At 46.0% G+C, this 18,960-nt stretch overlaps 1 protein-coding gene across 17 annotated transcripts in view; it reads left to right on the top strand.

Annotated features, from left to right (window-relative positions):
• The window catches only part of ITPRIPL2 (ITPRIP like 2), a 155,973-nt gene that overhangs the window by 52,338 nt on the left and 84,675 nt on the right, over window positions 1-18,960 (top strand). For 2 of the 17 annotated variants that reach the window (XR_012647798.1, XR_012647801.1), the window contains exons 2-5: window positions 6,905-6,922; window positions 8,713-8,861; window positions 15,316-15,464; window positions 15,900-16,519. The exons of 12 other annotated variants lie outside the window; for them this stretch is intronic. Coding sequence is in view for 1 of the 5 variants with exons in the window: in XM_075011086.1 (XP_074867187.1) it covers window positions 15,316-15,317 (2 nt within the window). In the remaining 4 variants the exon portion in view is untranslated. Of the gene's footprint in view, window positions 1-6,899; window positions 6,923-8,712; window positions 8,862-14,666; window positions 14,750-15,315; window positions 15,465-15,899; window positions 16,520-18,960 lie in introns of those variants that run through there. 3 more of the 17 variants (XR_012647800.1, XR_012647799.1, XM_075011086.1) reach the window with 3 other exon arrangements.

Below are 18,960 nucleotides of genomic sequence, written 5' to 3'. Positions count from 1 at the left end.
CCCTTTTCACGTGTTTGTGTGACCCTGTGCATCTGACTGACGGTGAATGTGTGTGACTGTGTGTTTGTGGGCATGGGGGATTTTGTATGTGTAAAGGCTTGTGTCAGTAGGTGTGCTTGTGTCTGTGTGTAAGGGATTGCGCACTCATCTTTGTGTGTGAATGTCAGCAGGTACATGAGAACAACAAGAAGTGCTGTGGCACTTTGTAGACTGACAGATATTTTGGAGCATAAGCTTTCGTGGGCAAAGACCTGCTTGATCAGATGCGGATGAAGCGGGTCTTTGCCACAAAAGCTTATGCTCCAAAATATCTGTTAGTCTATAAGGTGCCACAGGACTTCTTGTTCTCGAAGATGCAGACTAACACCGCTACCTCTCTGATACTTGTCAGCATGTCCATGAGTTTGTGTGTGTGTGTGTGTGTGTGTGTGTGTGTAAGAGAGAGAGAGAGCGGGAGGTTTGTGGTGGCTTTTTGTAGAATTGCATTTACAGGGCACAAGAAGTGCCAGAGTAACAGTTTTTGCAGCTGCCTCTGCTGCTGTTCTATTGCCAGTGCAATGATCCAGCTGTTACTGTGGGTTATCTTTGCAGGCTTGAATTTGAATTGGGAGCAAGAGTCTGCAGAAAGAAGGACTGGGGTGGGGGAGGTATTTTGCCTGCCTCCCCTCATCCGTCTGCCTGGCCTTCCCATGCACGCTGCTTCTGCTAATTGCTGAGTTGAGCTTAGGTGGCTTTGGCTGAGGAGGCCTAGGTGGGGGTCTGGGAGGCTCAGGAACCACCTTGAAGGGTGCACAGAGCTTGCCCCACATTGAGATGACTCTGCTGCTCACACCCTGCAGTCCTGTTCCACACCAGCAGGGGCGGAAAGTGCTGCTCACCCTTCCAGGTGGACCCTTACAAACAGAGGCTCAGGAACCCCACCTATGTGAGACCCCCTGCTAGACTGTGGGTTCCTAGCACCCCCACGGTAACCTGTCTCCTGTTAACCTAGAAATGGGGGAGCCCACATGTGTGAAAGATTGAAATGGAGCCACTCACACCTGCTCTGGACATAGATACAGGGGATCTCACCCCAGTGTGGTATACATATTGCCACCACCTATGAACTTCAAAACAGGGACTCACTCAACTTGCACAAGGCCCTGAAAACAACATCCACTTAAAGCTGTTGTGACATTGAGGGGCTCTTAGGAAATAGATAGGCAGGGGACCTTGAGCCCCTAGGTCTGTAACTACAGCCTGTCCTGTCCCTCACGTAATTATGCCAGGGTGGAAGGAGCTCTCTGGTGGAGGCTGTTGTAGACAAGACCCTACCTCTGAAAGCTGGGCCCATCATGCGTGATTTAAAATACAGTTTGATCTGCTCCCCTGAATGAGTTTTGATACCCATAGTTTTGTGGTTTAGAAACTCCTGGGAGATGTTAGCCAGGAAATCTGGCTCCTTATTCGAACTCTGCTACTAACTCAGTTTGGTTCTACACTGCCTGGCACAGCCACTGACACCTGTGCACAGTGGCTGCAAAATGCTCTTGGCTGACTCACCCATTCAGCTTCTCATCTCTGAAACAACTGGGACAATAGTGACCCCCTGGCCAGGGGGCACTGACCATAACTTAGTTAATGTTTACAAAGTGCTTGGAGATCCTCACGTGAAAGATGCAATGGTGATCCATGGCCCAGGGAGGCCAGCCGGGATGGTTCCACTGATTTCGCGGGGCTTTCGATCGGGCTTGGGGGATGAGGTGTCACTGTTTATTATTTCAAAAGCGTGTACGTGACTTAGGAGTGCAAGGCTCATTGGGTGTTGTGTTCCAAAGTCAGTTAGGCTCTTTGGAAATTGTCACCCTTCACGTCCTTTGCCCTGTATCTGGGCTAGCAGGGGGGTAGTCCTGGAGCCCCGTCATCCCCAAGGGACCAAAATGCACACAAGCAGTGAGGATGTGCGTGCCTCACCACCCCTGCATGTAACCAGCCCCAGCTGTGCAATGGCATTCACCTAACAAAGATGGGTCACACCTGGGTTGAAGGATGCAGGGAACAGCTAAGCAGAGCAATGTTCTATGGGGCTTGTATCCAGGACCTCTTACACCCAAAGTGTGAATCATGCCCCAAGACCAACAAGCCAACCTTATGCTTAAGGATGAAGATAGCAAAAACAGTCCCACATACAGCAGACCCTGGAAACCAAGGTATCAAGGACCAGCTGTCAGCCAGGGCATCAGGTAGCAATGACTGCAGGGCCCCTAGGCCACCATCCACATAGATGTTTGTTCACAGCACCAGGACTCCCTAGTGTATTATGTTCCAGGGCTGAAGAGCCGACCTTGACTGGTCAGATCTGGTACAATAAGCCCAGACCCAGCAGCAGTGACTGGAGAGGTTTTCCTTTTGCATTCCCAGTAGACTGCTATGTCCGTCTCATGCTAGACCCAGTCGCCTATATGTGCTGGGGTTTGTTACTGTCTGTGTTCTTAAATGCCAATGGCACTTACCCAGCTGCTGGCAATCACATCATTTGTACTCCATAAACCTTTGTCGTTCCCCCAGAGCTGCTCGTCCCCCCGCTGCTTATGGCTGGCACGGACACAGACAGCTGTTCATGTTTGCTTTTATTTCATGGATCTCTGCATTTATGAATTTTATGGCGCTGGCTATTCATTTGCTTCTGCTGTGCTACGGTGATTAGTTCCTGGCTGTTGTCTCTGTCATCAGGCCTGCTAGGGATTCTTGGGGCCTTTGAGCGCACAGACAGGATGGGTAGACCCCTGCACGGATACACAAATGTATCTGCTTCTCATGCACAATCTGCAAATATTATCTGTGGATATCTGCATCTGTGGCAGAGCTCTACACCAGAGGTTGGGCTGAAGCTCCAAGGCATTCTCCCCCTGCCCCTGCCAGAGCCTGGCTGTGGGAAGCCTGTGTGAAGTCACAGACCCTCGACCTACCTATGGGAATAGAGAGGCTGTTAGGGCCTGCTTTCAGCCAGCACCCTAGCACCATGGACAAGTGGAAGGTTTGCCACAGCTCTCCAGCTGGGCACCAGGCTGGCCTGGCCAGCAGGGAGGGAAGGAACTTGAGGTTCCTGGGGGCTGCTTGGGCTTCCACCCAGAGCTGGTGGAGGCTCCCCCATGGCTCACCATAGTTTCCCGTTGGGCTTTTACTGTGACCAGGCTGTAGCGCCAAGGTGCCCCACTCCCCGTGCCTGGCTGGAGCTGGGTTGGAAAGAGCTGCTCTGGCTGCTGTGGCAAACCCACCATCTGCACTGGGGTGGGGGGTACTGAGACCTGCCCCACTCTCCCAGCCCCTCTCCCAGGGCAGGTACAGGGGTCCAGGCTCCCCACAGCTGCCAGTGTGGCTCTCCTCGAGCTAGCTCCAGCCTGGTGAGGGGGTGGTGTTGCTTGGAGCTGCAGCAGAGCCACAGCAAGAGCCAGGCCAGCAGCCGTGTGGAGACACCAAGGACCCTTCAGCTGCCTAGTGCCTGGGGCCTGAGCAGTTCTCAGCCCCTGGCCCGGCCCTGCCCTCATGCCACAATTCCTCAACGCTGCCCACCTAGCTCTTTATGTCAGAGCCCGGTGCAGATGCAAAATTTGCATCAGCATCTGCCTGGCTCGCCCCAGAAATGGTGCATGGCTAGAAAGTGGATGCCTGCGGATGGGACTCCTGTTACTTTATGATGGACCCTGTGGGTAGCATTGCTCATTCTCCTGCCATGCTGGCTACCCAAGGACCTGTTGTAAACCAGCTCCTAAGGCTGCTTTAGTTGATGTGGTGCTTGCGTAGCGGGTACGTTTTAGTCAGGAGGATTGTCTGACACAGGCCTGCCTAGGGCAGGGGTGGCAGGTTTGCAAAAATGTTATTGGTTCCCAGAATGCCCCGAGCCCACACCCCTCCCCCACCTGCGTAAGGCTCTGGGAGGGAGTTTGGGTGCAGGTGCTGGACTGGAGCAGGGGACTGGAGGATAGGAGGGAGGCAGGGTCTGGGAGGTTGGCTCCAGGAGGGGTGAGGAGTGGAGCCCTGGGAGGGAGCTGGGGGGTTGGAGTGCAGGAAGGGTGCAGAGTGCAAGCTCTGAGCGGGCGTTTGGGCTCGGTGGGGTCTGCAGTGCAGACTTCGGGAGGAAATATGGGTGCAGGTAGGGGTCTGGGGCAGTGTTCCCACTAAGCTGTGTGCCTGTGTGGCCACTTGGGAGACATTTAAATGCTGCCCAGCTGATTAGCAGAGCACTCACAGCCAGGTATTTTGTGTCTACTGGTGGTGCACATTCCAATGTGCCTTAGCGCACATAAAATATTAATTCCGCACACGGATGGAAAAGACTTGGGGGACCCTTGTTATGGGGTGCCATCTCGGAGAGGGAATACGTGTGCAGGCTCTGATGTGAGCTGGGCGTGGCTACGGGCTCTGGGAGGGAGTTTGGAAGCTGGAGCGGGAGAGGGTGCAGGTTGTGGAGTTAGCAGACAGGAAGTGCCACGCTTACTGGGGGCACCCTGCTGTGCCTCCCGGTGAGGTGGAGGTCTCCAGGTGCTGCCGCCCCTGTGCACTGCCCTGGTCCCTCTGCTGCCCCTGCACATTGTCCAGCTCCACTTGCTACTGGGGGAGATTTAAAATGCCCTGGGAGGCCACGATAGCAGCACGGCAGAGTTAGAGTGGCTTCTGACCACCTCTTCACCCTGCCTGGCTGCCAACATGGATGCCCCTGCAGCCGGGGGAGGAGGGGACAGGGTCTCTGTGCCATGTGCTGCTCCACATCCTGCCCCAAAGCCCTCCTCGCAGGCCCATCTCCCCCTCCCTGCTGCACCCACCCCCCCAGCTTGGCTACCCAACCCCCTCCTCATATGGGTCTGCCCACAACACCCAAGCTGCCCCTTGTGGTAGCTCACGCTTCGGAGGTGGAGTATGGGGCAAGGGTGGTGTCTAGGGGTGGGGGCTCTGCAAGCCACTCAGCCAAGAAGTCCCCTCAGGCAGCAGCTGAGCAGGGGGGAGATCCCTCCTCTCCTTTTGTGCCACAGGAAGCCCCCTTATGGTGGCCCCTGTTGGGGGGGTAGGAGAGAGGGCTGCCAGTCATGTCAGACCCACCTCCCTCCTGCTCATAGGCACAGCAGCCAGAGCACACCCAGCTGCTTGCTCATTTGCAGGTGATTTGCCTGTCTGCAGGAGGCAACTTTCAGACCCACTGGGGAGAGAGGCTGCATCCACCCTCAAGCCGGGGAGAGACCAGGGTCTCCAAACATTGCTGGAGCGGATCCTTCAGCCATGAGGACTCATGGAGCTCAGGCACCTAGGTCTCATATAACGCACGGCCTATGGCCTAGAGTTACCATACCCACTCTCCTGTGTACATGGCCTTTTCTCACCTTGCATGCTGGGCTGTTTGGCTGCAGGACATGACTCCAATCGATCCGTTTCAATGCCATTTAGCCATTTTTAGCGCAGGCTTGGAATAAACTACAGCGGTTTTTGGAAGAATTTAGTGTGCAAATTGGGGGATGAGAGGCCCTGGGTTTTTTTAATGATTTTTGGATGTAGTCATATCAAAATGCAGCACTTTTCTGTGTTGTAACGTTCATCTCGAACAGGCAGGGTTGATTTGCACTAAGCAATGATCTGTGAGAATGAGAAGATGGATAGTTGTGCTACAATACTTTCTATGGAAGCCATTGTAGAGCTAAATTGCATCTAATCTACTCCAGTCCCTTCCTGAAAAGGTTATTGTGTATATTTTCCATAGAGAATATAACCAATAGAAGCAGTATACCTTTCCTTGGCAGGGGTAGGGATGGGAGAGTAAGCCCCTTCAGGAAACCATCTTTAAAGAAAGACACATAAGACAGACAATGACTAGATATGAGCAAGGGATCAAGAGAGAAAAGCAACCATAGGAGAGTTCCAAACTTTTGTAAGTAAGATTTTTTTAGGTGAATTCAATGTTCGTGAAAGCAAAGTGCTAATCATGCTAGTTACAGGAAGAATAGCGCCAACCAAGTGCATAAGGGTGGAAGATGGTGGGATTAAAGCCCTAGATTGGAACGTGGAAGATTTGGGTTCTGTTCTTGGCGGTATCACACACTTCTTGTGTGACTTTGGGCAAGTCACTTCAGCGCACATTTTCAAAAGTGGTCAGGAGTCTTGGATGACTCAAATTTTGAGCACTCGTGAGGACTGATTTTGCCATTCAGAGGATCCAATGGAACAGCATTGTCCAGCTCTGCCTGCCACCTCAGGAGATTTAAATGCCCTGGGGAGGCCACAATGGCAGCTCAACAGAGTTAGAGTGGCTTCTGACTGCTCCTTCACCCACCCACTAGTGGAAGACAGGCGCTCAGCATCTCTGAAAAACCGGGCACAGGATGGTTTGTATTGCGCACACAGAAATTGGCATACTCAAAATTAGTGTCCCCTTCTGAAAACATTGGTCTTACTATCTCAGGCACTCCAACCATTTTTGCCAGGACTGAACTGAAACAGGGTATCTATGACCAAGAACTCATACTGTACCTACAACCCTGATGTGGTTTGTTACTAATGCAGTAAATAGCTGTAGAAATCAAGTAATTTCCTAGGGGCACATGAAGAGTGTGGCTGCACATGATGGATCTTCTGGGAGGACAGTAGCAGATGCAATAGATTTGTTTCTCTTGTTGTAAGGAGGAATGAGAGTGGTGGGTGCTCTCAGGGAAACGTGAGTGCAAGAGGGGGAGGGGAGAAGTCATTGTTGCTCTCTCAGGAGATTCTTCCCCCTCCTCTAACATTAAGTAGGGCAAGCTCTGGAAATAGCATGCCCGGAAAAAAATAAACCTTTTTCTCTGGCTGGTGCTAATTTAGAATTATTTGAGCATTGCTAAACTGGTTTTGTCTTTTTTCATTTTATTCCTCCTTGCTTCATCATGGATATCTAAAAGGACAGTTGGAACCAATAAATGAGGTGAGTTAACCTGATGATTCATTCTCTGTTCTGTCTCCTCTCTTCATCCAGAGGAGGTTGTCCTGCATTTTCTGAATCTTTTCTAATGCCATAGATATAGATGGTCCACCAGATTCCTCGCTTTGTGCTTTTCTGATTTCTGGGGTTCATTCGTAGAAAAACTGTGGGTTTTTTTTTTTAAAAAAAAATCAGGAATTTTCACTTTTTTACAGGGGTGAAATAAAAGTTTGTTTTGCTGTCAATCCACTACTGTCCTCCTCTGCAGCCTGGCACGCCTGGAGAAGGCCTCCCATTCAGTGCCAACTGCCCCCTCTGCAGACAGTGCCGAATACCACAAACATGATACAATTCAAGATTCTTTGGTTCCGTTGTAAAACGTCTATTCTCAATGTTTTTGCTTTGCTAGGGTTTTGTCATGCAGGCTGGGTTTTCACCTCTCACTGAGAATAGAGAGCTAGAATCTGTCTGTCTGGGTCCTATGAACTGTTCTGCAAGCCTTCCTACACCTTCTTTTGCTCCTCCTTAGTTGGGGAAAGGGAGGAGAGGTCCCTGGCTTTATGTCCTCTCCCCCTTTTCTCTCCAGTACACCAGCAAGCAGAGCTCAGAAGGAGTGGTGCTGAAGGGGATAGTTACTTATTATTGGTAAAAGCCAACAGCAAGATTTTACTCTCTTGGGTCGAGAGGGAGATGGAAGAGATCTCTGGCTTCTTCAGATACAGTTCCTCTCTTGGGGTGCAGTCCTCCTTGCTGCCAATGTAGACACTTAGCCTGTGTATATTTGCTATATTATATATATTATAACCCGTGGTGTCCAACGTGCTGCCACTAACCACAGGTGGCTTGCTGGCTGTTTGAGTATGGCTAGTTGGCATGAACAATAAATATATTTTTCAGAATAATATGGCCACTCAAGCAGCAGCCCCTACAGAACTGGGTGGACGCCACGGTTATAAACCAATATACACAGGCCAAGTGTATACATTAGTCTGTGTATATGTAGTGTGCAGGTGACAAAAGTAGTAGCCTTATTGGGCTATGTCTACACTGCAGCCATATTTTGAAATATGATATTTCGAAACAGCTATTTCAAAAGATCTTGTTTTGAAATAACACAATTACACACGTAGGCGCTGGCTACACTACATTCCCCTTTCAGAGGAGGAATGTGACTGAGGGAGATTGAACATGCAAATGAAGCACTTATTTACAAATCTCGTGCCTCATTTGCATAATCTCACGCAATCTTGTGTCAGGAAGAGACTTTTCTGAAAGCAAAAACAGCTGTGTAGATGGGGCTTCTTTGGGAAAAACCCCGTTTTCAAAAGAAACCTTCTTCCTGAAACAAAATATATGGACAATACTACATATTGTTGCATTGGGGGTTTTTTTTAACTGTGAAATAGCTTGTGAAACGAAAGGTTTTTTTTCACTAATCTTCAGGTTTTAATTCTCCATGTCCTGCCTCTGTTGATATATTAGTTTGTTCATGTGGGTGAAATAGTGGGCATGTTTCTGCTCTAGCACAGTGTTTTGTAAATTGCTCTCTCGCCCACATGCATAAAAATTCTATAAAAGAAAATACCTGCAGTGAATGTTCATTTCCCTGTCTAGTTATGGCTTCGGTGAGATTGTGCCAGTAACCGCACAGCACTTGTCTGTTTATATAAATGGAATAAATATAGTTACAAATGTTCTGCTGCAGAGGCACAAACATAAATACAGCTGAGTGTTATTTCTCACCAGTAAGCTACTGGTGGTAATCTTATTTTTTTGGTTTCCAATGGCCTCAGGGTCTGCTCTCTAGACTCTCGGATCTCTTGCTGTGCAGATGGACTTGTAGGAATTGTTGTCAGAAGTGTTTTGACTGTAGCTGTTGTCAATCGAGCGAAGATGAAGTTGAAATCCTGGGACCTTTTCCTGCACAGACGCCAGCCTGGCTGTAAGTTTAGATGTGCATTTTAAGCAAATGATATCTCCAGTTTATAACAGCAGCACAAAGGTAATGTCATTTTGGCTTTGATGGAGGCATAAACATGAAGCCATAAGACTTCAAAAATGCCAAACACCTGGCTAATTGCATATGTACAGTAAGAAATCAGTGGGAACAGTTGGTGTTAGGAGTGGAAATATAGTATATAACTAAATAAAAAGTGCATATGATGGCAGTAAAACTACATGTTGTGCTAATTCAGTGGCTGGAACCTTTGGAATATAGCTGTCCCAAAGCTTAAGTCAGAAGCTTTCTGGCAACCCAGCACAGCGAGATGGTAATTAGATTAGCTTTGTATTCTATGCTGAGGACAATACATTTCATTTTGAGTTGTGTTAAATCTCTACATTGGACTGTGTTGTTCTGAGCATATACCCCTTTGATTGCCATAATTTTCCAGAACTGCCAGTCAAGTGATTATTTATGAGGACATATTATTATTATTATTATTACTACTATTATTGTCATCATCACCACAGTACTACTATTTAGCCCATGCAATGTATTTTATGGACACATAACAGACAGGATTCCTATCATCTACCTTAACCATAGACTTATCCAATACACCAGATAACTGTTCAAATTGGGATTTAGACACAGGTCCTAATTCAGCAATTTGTTACATGTTGGTGGACATTTGCACCTGTGTAGAACCCCGGGGAAAATGTCTCACATAATGTTAACTTTAGCTATTTACAGCATACATTTGTATTCTTAGGATTAGATAAGCAAAAAGATATCAAACAAGGAGCACTCAGAGTAACTAAAAAAATAACTACCAGGCTGTTTTTTGAGGCTTCTAAGAGCTTGTCTACTCTTAAGAGTAGATTGATCTCCTGAAGGCCAGTTAAGCCGGTCTAGTAAGGACACGCGGTATTGACCACTGATCATGCTTCTGTTAACCCCTGTACTCCAGGGGCTTGCAAGCAGTAACGGAAATTGAAGGGAGAGTTTCTCCTGTCATCCCCTGGTGTGGGAACACCATGGTAAGTTGATTCCCGCTATGTTATTCATATAGCTGGAGTTGCATAACTTAGTTCAGCTTTGCCCTGTTGTGTAGACCTAGCTTAAGAGTGAGAAACAGATACTGGTCTTATTAATGTTATTTTAATTTAACCAACTAACAAGAGGAGAGGGGACTTACAAAACCATCAAGGTGACTTAAGAGAACAGAACCCCTAGACAAACTGAATTTCTAATGGAACTTGCGTTCCTGTGTCACTTAAGTGACTTTAAAGTCTGGTCATAAAACAACAACATCAACAACAAAAACAATTCAAAACAAAAAAAGCAGTGTATAAAGGAGCCCAATATTATTATCCCCATTTTACAGCTGGACAAACTGAGATGGGGCAGGAAAGTGACTTACTCAAGGTCACCCAGCATGTCTCTGGACCCTTAGTGCCAGTCTAGTGCTTCATCTGCAAGACGGTGGTTCTGCCCAGAGAAATAGAATAGTTGGCACTCAAGGGTTAAATGTGCAACTTGTTTCAGGAACTACAACAGGCGAGGTGCCCGCTTAATTGCTTTCTTAATGTAACAAACTCCTGTTTAGTTGCTGGAGGATGGATGGGAAGACATGTGAGCTGTATGATCCTCCCTGGGGAATGTCTTTGCTTTCATTGTTTGCCCTGCAAGATCTACCAGGTTTGTGTGCAAACAGTACATAAAAATCACCCTTTTCTGTCTGGATTACAGCATCTTGAATTAGTGTAGCAGGAAGGTGCAGATAGGTTAGCAGACCTTTATAGTGGTTTTTAAAGGGTCAGCATTATGCCTAGTAACTCATTTATCTGCAGCTAATGGGAATTAGAAATAAAATCAATGCTAAATAAGGAAACATCATGTGCCAGTGATGAGACAGCTTTATTGGACTTCGAAAGAAATGCTGCAGAAGGGATTGAGCACTTGGGGGCACAGGGCTCGGCTTAGTAGGAGCTCCTGGGAGGGGTGAGTTAGATGAAACCTTTACTAGAATCTGTTGAGTGGCAGCCCAGAGGTTGTAAGTCCAACCATCTCTGATTCTCCACTCTGGCTATGGGGCTGTTCAGGGCTAGATCACTATCCCTGGGCCTCTGCTCCTGCTCTGGCCTGCTGCTAATCCACCTGTGGGGTGATTTTTCAGTGCCTTTGGGCAGCTGAATTTTGCAATGCTCAGCTGATGTGGACCCCTCCCCTGCTTTGCAGGCTATCAAAAAGGGGTCAGCAAACCTCAGCATGGGTGCCAAGAGTGGTGCACGAGCTGATTTTCATTAGCACAGCAGGCAGGAGCTCAGCCCCGCCCCTCCTCCCCCATGCAGCCAGGAGCTGGCTGAAAGCCACGTCGTGTGTGGATTAACAAAGGGCCAGCTAATGCTACCAGCCACCACCTAAACGGCAAAGCTCTGCATCTTCATTTATTTATAATGAAGCTGTTATAAGTAGGACTATTCGTGACTTTAAAAAGTATCTCCGGCACTCAGACCGTACCCAGAGGTCAAATGTCAGCACTCCGCCTTGGAAAGGCTGCTGACCCCTGCTATAGTAGTACTGCCTTCCACCTGGTTCCCCCTGGAGCTGCACCAGGCCCTCTGCCTCTAGTATCCCTCCTGGTTAATTTTTGCAGTGAATAATAGCGAAAAGGCCATAGGAAATACAATTAAAGGGCCTTACTCTGCTATCTGTATTTATGCCGTGTCACATATAGTCAGGCTAGCAGCCCTCTAGGGAGTATCAAAGTCATGAGATCTTGTAATATTTTCACAAATGTTATAGCTATAGTGTGTTTTGTTTTTTGTTTTTTTTTAAGGATTCTCATCTTGAGAAGCAGGGCAGTAAACTGATTCAAAATGGCTGCCACGTCCCATTACATTTCGTATGATTGAACCCAAGAGGCCCTCAGCTAAAATGGCAGGTTGTCGTTCCTGTATGTAGCCGAGTCAGGAGACAGTGAGGGCATAGGGGAATGCGTGGTGGTAGCAGCTGAGAAAGCCAAGGGATATGGTGGGAGGAGGAGAGAGGAGAGGCAGAGAGAGACTGTAAAGGAAAATAGGCACAAGGCGATTTAAGCGTATGCCTAACATGGGCAGGGTGACCATCTGTCTCATGTTGGGCGGGACAGTCCTGTATTTGGGACGCCAAAAAGGCATCCGACTTATTTTTACAAGGGACTAATTGTCCCATATTTGAGCCCTCCCCGCTGACCTTCTCTTCCAGCAGCTGCGCAGGTGCAGCTGCTGGCAGGAGTCACTTCCCCAAGCCTTGGGGAAGCAGAGAGAGCATGGGTGGCTGTCGCGGCCCTGCCACTTCCCTGGGACAGCTGGTGGCTGCTGCTTCCCAGGGCTCCTGGGGTGGCCGGGAGCTGCTGCTGCTTCCCTGAGGCTCCTGGGGTGGGCCGGTGGCTGCCGCCTTCTTCCCAGCTCCCCAGGGATTGGTGGAGCTGGGAGGAGCTGCCCCACCCCATATCTCCCTGTTCCGTATTTGGGACATGGAGATATGGTTGCTCTGAACATGGGGGTTATGCTGGGGAAATGTGGGTGGTGTAGATGGAGTGGGAAGGGAGATAAGGAGGAAGGGGAAGGCTGGAGAGATGGAGGAGGAGGCAGGAGAGTGATTAAGAAGAGAACAGAGAGACAGCGTGATGCGCCAGTGATTAGTAGAGATGAGCTGTGCTCTCATTATTTTGTAGGGGCAGGGAGGTGAGAGGTTTCGAACTGTTTGGAGTTTGCAATACTGCACTCATCGCGTGATTAAGTGCCATTTGGCATGTGTAAGTGTTGCTGAGTTGAGCGTTGGCAGACCTATTTCAATGTGTGTGTATGTATTTCCAAACCACTCAGAGATCTGCTTACACTAATTGATTTAGGGTGGTAGATGTTCCCATACCATAGTGCTGGCAGCAGTATGACCCACGTTCTCCCCATTGATACACGTATTGTGTTTGGGGGACAAGTAAATCTGTAGTGTTGCCCCTACTCCTTCAAAAAAAAAGTATCTAAAATACCTAACAGCTCACAGTGGGGAGCTCCCAATCCTCTACTCTTTGTCTGCCTTACATGGCCATTGTGGTGTAATGATAGGGTGTACTTCCCCACCGCATCCCCCGCACCAATTCTTCTCATGGTCTGTAGATGTATAGGAGCAATCTTGTTAATGTCTATGTGGATTCTCCATTATTTGCATCCCCAGCATTCCCACTCTCAGCAGTCCAAGTCTCTGGTGTTATAGGGAAGCAGGATTGGGCCCAATTGCTGTGAAATTAAGTAATTTCTTTCAGTAGATGTTGACTTTTTGCACTTTCTGAATTTTGCCAGCACCCTACAAATGTCAATGTTAAAAGAAATATGTTTACCTTGCTGAAGCAAATCTAATTGTATTGACCTGTACACATGGCAAATTCTTATTGCTATTTCAGCATGATTGTTTGCTTCCTAGCCTTAGCAAAAAATTGGCAAGGAATCGGGGTGCTTGTCAGCCCTGCATAGTGTGAAATCTCTTACCTAAAAATGTGAGGATAAATACTGTGTGTTCTACAAGGTTTAATTGAAATTGGAGCTCCATTCTCCTTACCAAAGGCTCTGATTAAACACAAACAGAGCTATTCCAAACACAGCCAAAGTTTATTTGAGGAAGAATTATCATAGTTCAGTAGCAATTTCCCTGCAAAAGGTCACCTGCTTGTTACTTTGTTCACTCACTGTTATGCTTAGCATGGTTGGAATATCTTTAATGATTTTTTTTCTGATTCTTTTTGCTCCTGCTTTGCCCCTTGTTTGCAGACTTAATTTTCAGGTGTTTGAATCGTAATAAATATGTTCAAATCCTCCAGTCTGAATCTTGGCACCAAAAGTGAACTTTTGTGCACCTAAATATTGATTGTTATATCCAGTTCAAGGATTTGAGAGCCGGGTTTATTGTATGCCATTTAATTTATGTTTTTCATTTGCCATCAAGAAATCTATTAAATATCAATGAGCTCTGAAGCACACGTAGGTTCAAATCCCCAAGCACCACAAGATAAAGACCTGAACTTCTTCCCCAAAACGTAAGGGAAAAGGAGTTTCCATTCTGGAATTCCATTTTGTGTCCATTCCTAAGTTTGGTTTCAGACTTTTGAATTTGCTACTTGCTAGAGAATATTCTTATCGGTCTAGTTCCGTTAGTAGTTGGTGAGGCAAATGAGTCACCATATTGATTTTATGCATGACATAGCCAGAAATATAGAAAGGAGGAATGAGGAGCAAAACGCAAACAGTGTTTCCATCTGATTTGCTTATTTCATGCTGGGTTGTGCCCAGCTTCCTATCTTCTGAGAGGTGTTTTGTCTTGTGACTTTACCAGAGAAGTATATTTTGTCTTGGTGCAATACACAGAATGGAATACTGATTTTAAAAAGAGAGATTGTGATCTCAGTCGTGCCCATATACTATTGTTCTGCTATCGATTTAATTGGACTCAGTCCAGACTGTCACCCATGTAACTGACATCAGAATCTTGAACTCTATGTTTTTGTTCATGTCTGTTCTTGCTTTTATATGGAAGGAATGAATATAAGAAGTTCTGATTTGCTTTGATTAATGTTAGCTGCTACATTTGATGGGAGGCTGAGGTTTTTACATTTTTATTATATGTAATAGAATTAAATTGTTGTGGGTCTTTTTTTTGTGGACCTTGTATGATCACGTTCTCATCTCACTCTGTTCATTTTGAACACTCACAAAGTTTCAGTCAGGGCCAAGTAACCTTTCTTGCTTCCCTCTCAAATAAACCAAGATGTAGCAGAATTACTTTCCTCTCAAGGACACATCCAGTTATGCAAAAGAGTGAATAAAAAGGGGACAGAAACTGCTTACAAGGTATGTCAACAAATCCTGTTTTACGGGGTCCCATTTCCAAAACGTAATAGCTCATTTACTACCATATGTTAATATTAAACATAATGAGAGAAAACTGATCGTGATTATTTCCCATATTATGCATAAAGTGACTATCTGATCTGAATGCAAACCACAATTTCAGCAAAATCCCTTAAGTATACAGCACATGTCCCAAATATTTTCACTACATAGGAGAACACATCAGCAATGCCTTAGTCTGTATCACACTCATGTATTTGAAACTTGAGCATATCTGTGTTATAAAATGCATACTGGTGTATATCCTTCATGTTGCTAGTCAGAAGTTGTTATATTTTAAGAAGTCTGAAAGATAAAGGACAGAGAGTCCACACTTTGTAGGGGCTGAAGGCACAGAGCTCAGCATGCTTGTTTCCAACTAGATCTGAAGATGAGTTTTGCCATCCCAAAGTATGCAGCTAGGCTTCAATCTAAAAAGTAGCACAAAAGAGGGCTTTTCATCCTGCTTGTTAGGTGTACAGTCCACTCGCTGGATTCATACAGTCAGAGGTGTGTCATTTTAACAGGATAAGCAATCAAAACGAGGACAAAAATGGAGAGTCCGATAACACAGCCAGCGAGCTGCCTCCAACGCCCCAGGACTCTTCCCCTGACAGAAGGCGATCATCTTCAGATACGTCACGGTCCACTTACAGCCTCACAAGGAGGATTTCAAGTAAGACTATCAGCTGTACTATATGAATGTCATTCCCAAGTAGACCAAAGTTAGTGCCTGCTTTTAGTGAGAGAGCTGAGTCAAGCCCAAATTCCTAAACTGTTCCACAAAGAGACTGTGAAAAAGGCCACACTTACATTTTTCCTTAAAGGATGGATGTGACAGGATTACAGATTTAGACAGGGACAAGGGACAAAGATCTGTTTGATGTTTGCACTTAAAGATTAACTACTTAGTATATTATTATTATTATTATTTATTATTATTGTTGAGAGAGCTCCTAGGGCTCCAGGCATGGGTCAAGACCTCATTGTGCTTGTGTTTTGTTTAAACATAGAACAAAAAGAGCTTTGGGGCCGAGACTATGCAAGGATGTAATTAATTTACCCCCCTGCCCATTACCAACGTTGTTCTCTGTATGTTTCTTTTGCCTAGGTCTGGAATCAAGGCGGCCAAGTTCTCCACTAATTGACATTAAACCTATTGAGTTTGGAATTCTAGGTGCTAAAAAAGAAATAGTTCAGCCAACTATCCTGAGAAAAACATATACCGCTGATGACTATTTTAGAAAATTCGAACCAAGACTGTACTCTCTTGACTCTAATAGTGATGACATGGACTCCCTGACGGATGAGGAAATATTATCGAAGTATCAACTAGGCATGCTGCATTTTAGCACACAGTATGATCTGTTGCATAATTATCTAATAGTAAGGGTAATTGAGGCTAGAGATCTGCCTCCTCCAATATCATATGATGGTTCAAAACAAGATATGGCACATTCCAACCCTTATGTCAAGATCTGCCTCCTTCCAGATCAGAAGAATTCTAAGCAGACAGGAGTAAAACGTAAAACCCAGAACCCAGTGTTTGAAGAGAGATATACCTTTGACATTCCATTTTTAGAAGCCCAAAGAAGAACTCTACTTTTAACCGTTGTGGATTTTGACAAATTCTCACGCCACTGTGTCATTGGTAAAGTGTCAGTGCCATTAAGTGAAGTTGACCTTGTGAAGGGCGGACATTGGTGGAAGGCCCTTGTTCCCAGTTCACAGGTAATGGATTTTTTTATACAATTATTAGGTAATATTTCTACTTTGTTCTTGTGGTTCCTTTGCTTGTTTGGGGTTAATGAGAAGTTTTTAAATAGCCACGGATCATTCATGTACTAAAACTCCTTCTAGACAGAAAAATCGTTGGATCTACTTCTAGTCTTGCTTATACCTATATTACTGGGGTATAAATTCAGAGACATTCTTTTTGATTTACATTGGTGTAAATCATATCTGAATCAGGCCCCCTGTTTTGCCTTTAAAGGGACAAAGTCTTAAAGGCAATGAAATTAGGTACTGCCTTGTGCATAATGGAAACCGATAAAGCTGCTAAAAATCTGCAGTTTCTGGGAGATGCTTTCATGCGGATGCAGATTCTTGGACAAATCCTTCCCTGCAGTAAGCTGTGTTCCCTGTCACTCTAGGGGGTTTATCCATGTTTGAAAAGCACTGCCATGGTCATCAAAACAGAATCAAACTTTGCCGTGTGTGTGACTGCTTTCCCATTGATATCTATGTAGTTAGTTTGTGAGAAAACACACAAGAGAACGGTCCTTTTTGAGACAACTTGGCAGTCCAGTTGTCAGAAGATGCTTCTTCCATGTTTATGCAGACCGATCTAGAAATAAATGGCAAAAGATTGTTAGGAATGAATTTGTTGTCATTGTGACTACTGAAGGAATTTGAACATGCAGTGTATTCGATTGAATTGTAATGACACTTTGCACTTGTACATGTTCAGATGTTCACACTGAGCTAACCCCCTGCCCGCTGTTGAGTTGAGGGGGAAGATGGTTCAGAGTTTTTCATTGTTCCACATCTGGTCTCTGGAGTATCGGGGCAGGGTCTCTACCCCAACTACTCAGAAGAGTGTTAGGAAAGATTTCTGATCAGTCCACAAACCTTACTGTGGTTCCCAATGGGATCACAAGCTGGCTTGCAGGAGAAGCTAGTTCCCAGGTTAGCTAGCGAGTCCGTTGCAGCCAGCAGCAGCCTCTGGCAAAAGGATACGTGCTACTCCAGTAAAAGGGGAAACAAATGGTAGTACATTGCACCATTTCATTTTAAACCAGCCTGCCCTGCATTGCTGTGCTCCTTCCTGCATATTGCCAATGCTAAAGGCAGGTGTTTGCCCTGCCCCTGACAGTTTTGGGGCAGGCTGTGTCTGGTGTCTCTCTGGTGGTTAACACCACCTGAAAATTCATAAGAGGCCAAAATAGTCCTGGATAAGGGATTAGTTAGAGACTGATCTCTGTTACACTGGTGTAAATCTGAAACAGTTTCATTGACTTCCCTGGCATTGTTATGTGTACACTGTTGTAACTGAGGGCAGAATATGGCCTGAGTTTATCTCCTGAACTCAGAAAGCTGCAGAATTAAAATCTCTCAAGGCAGTATTGGATCCCAAATCCCAAAGCCTAGAAGGCTGATTCCGCATTGTCTGGCACCTTGTGTAGGTAGCTGTACCTTTGCAGTGTCATTGGAAAGTCTTTTACTCCCCCTTTGCTTTAACTTTGCACTGTTAAAAATGCACAAGGCAGTAAAGAATTGGGCCCTTGACTTCTGAGTCTCATTTAGGTGTTTATTATGAGGCTACTAAAAGGTGGGTGCATAATTGGCTGGATAACCGTACTCAGAGACTAGATCTTAATGGTTCTCAATCCTGCTGAAAAAGTATAACAAGTGGGGTTCCGCAGGGGTCTGTGTTAGGACTGATTCTGTTCAATATCGTCATCAACGATTTAGATATTGGCATAGAAAGTACGCTTATTAAGTTTGCAGATGATACCAAGCTGGGAGGGGTTGCAACCGCTTTGGAGGATAGGGTCATAATTCAAAATGATCTGGATAAATTGGAGAAATGGTCTGAGGTAAACAGGATGAAGTCTAATAAAGACAAATGCAAAGTGCTCCTCTTGGGAAGGAACAATCAGTTTCACACAAACAGAATGGGGAGAGACTGTCTAGGAATGACTACAGCAGAAAGGGATCTAGGGCTTATAGTGGACCACAAGCTAAATATGAGTCAACAGTGTGATGCTGTTGCAAAAAAAAGCAAATGTGATTCTGGGATGCATTAACAGGTGTGTTGTGAACAAGACACGAGAAGTCATTCTTCCTCTCTACTCTGCGCTGGTTAGGCCTCAGCTGGAGTAGTGTGTCCAGTTCTGGGCACCGCAGTTCAAGAAAGATGTGGAGAAATTAGAGGGTCCAGAAAAGAGCGACAAGAATGATTAAAGGGGTAGAGAATGTGACCTATGAAGAAAGGCTGAAAGAATTGGCCTTGTTTAGTTTGGAAGAGAGAAGATTGAGGGGAGACATGATAGTGGTTTTCAGGTATCTAAAAGGGTGTCATAAGGAGGAGGGAGAACTTAAACTGCAGTAAGGGATGTTTAGGTTGGACATTGGGAAAAAGTTCCTAACTGTCAGGGTGGTCAAACAGT

Source organism: Carettochelys insculpta, chromosome 16 (assembly GCF_033958435.1).
Source record: "Carettochelys insculpta isolate YL-2023 chromosome 16, ASM3395843v1, whole genome shotgun sequence".
Classification (NCBI taxonomy): domain Eukaryota; kingdom Metazoa; phylum Chordata; order Testudines; family Carettochelyidae; genus Carettochelys; species Carettochelys insculpta.
This window is presented reverse-complemented; position numbering and strand designations above follow the sequence as displayed.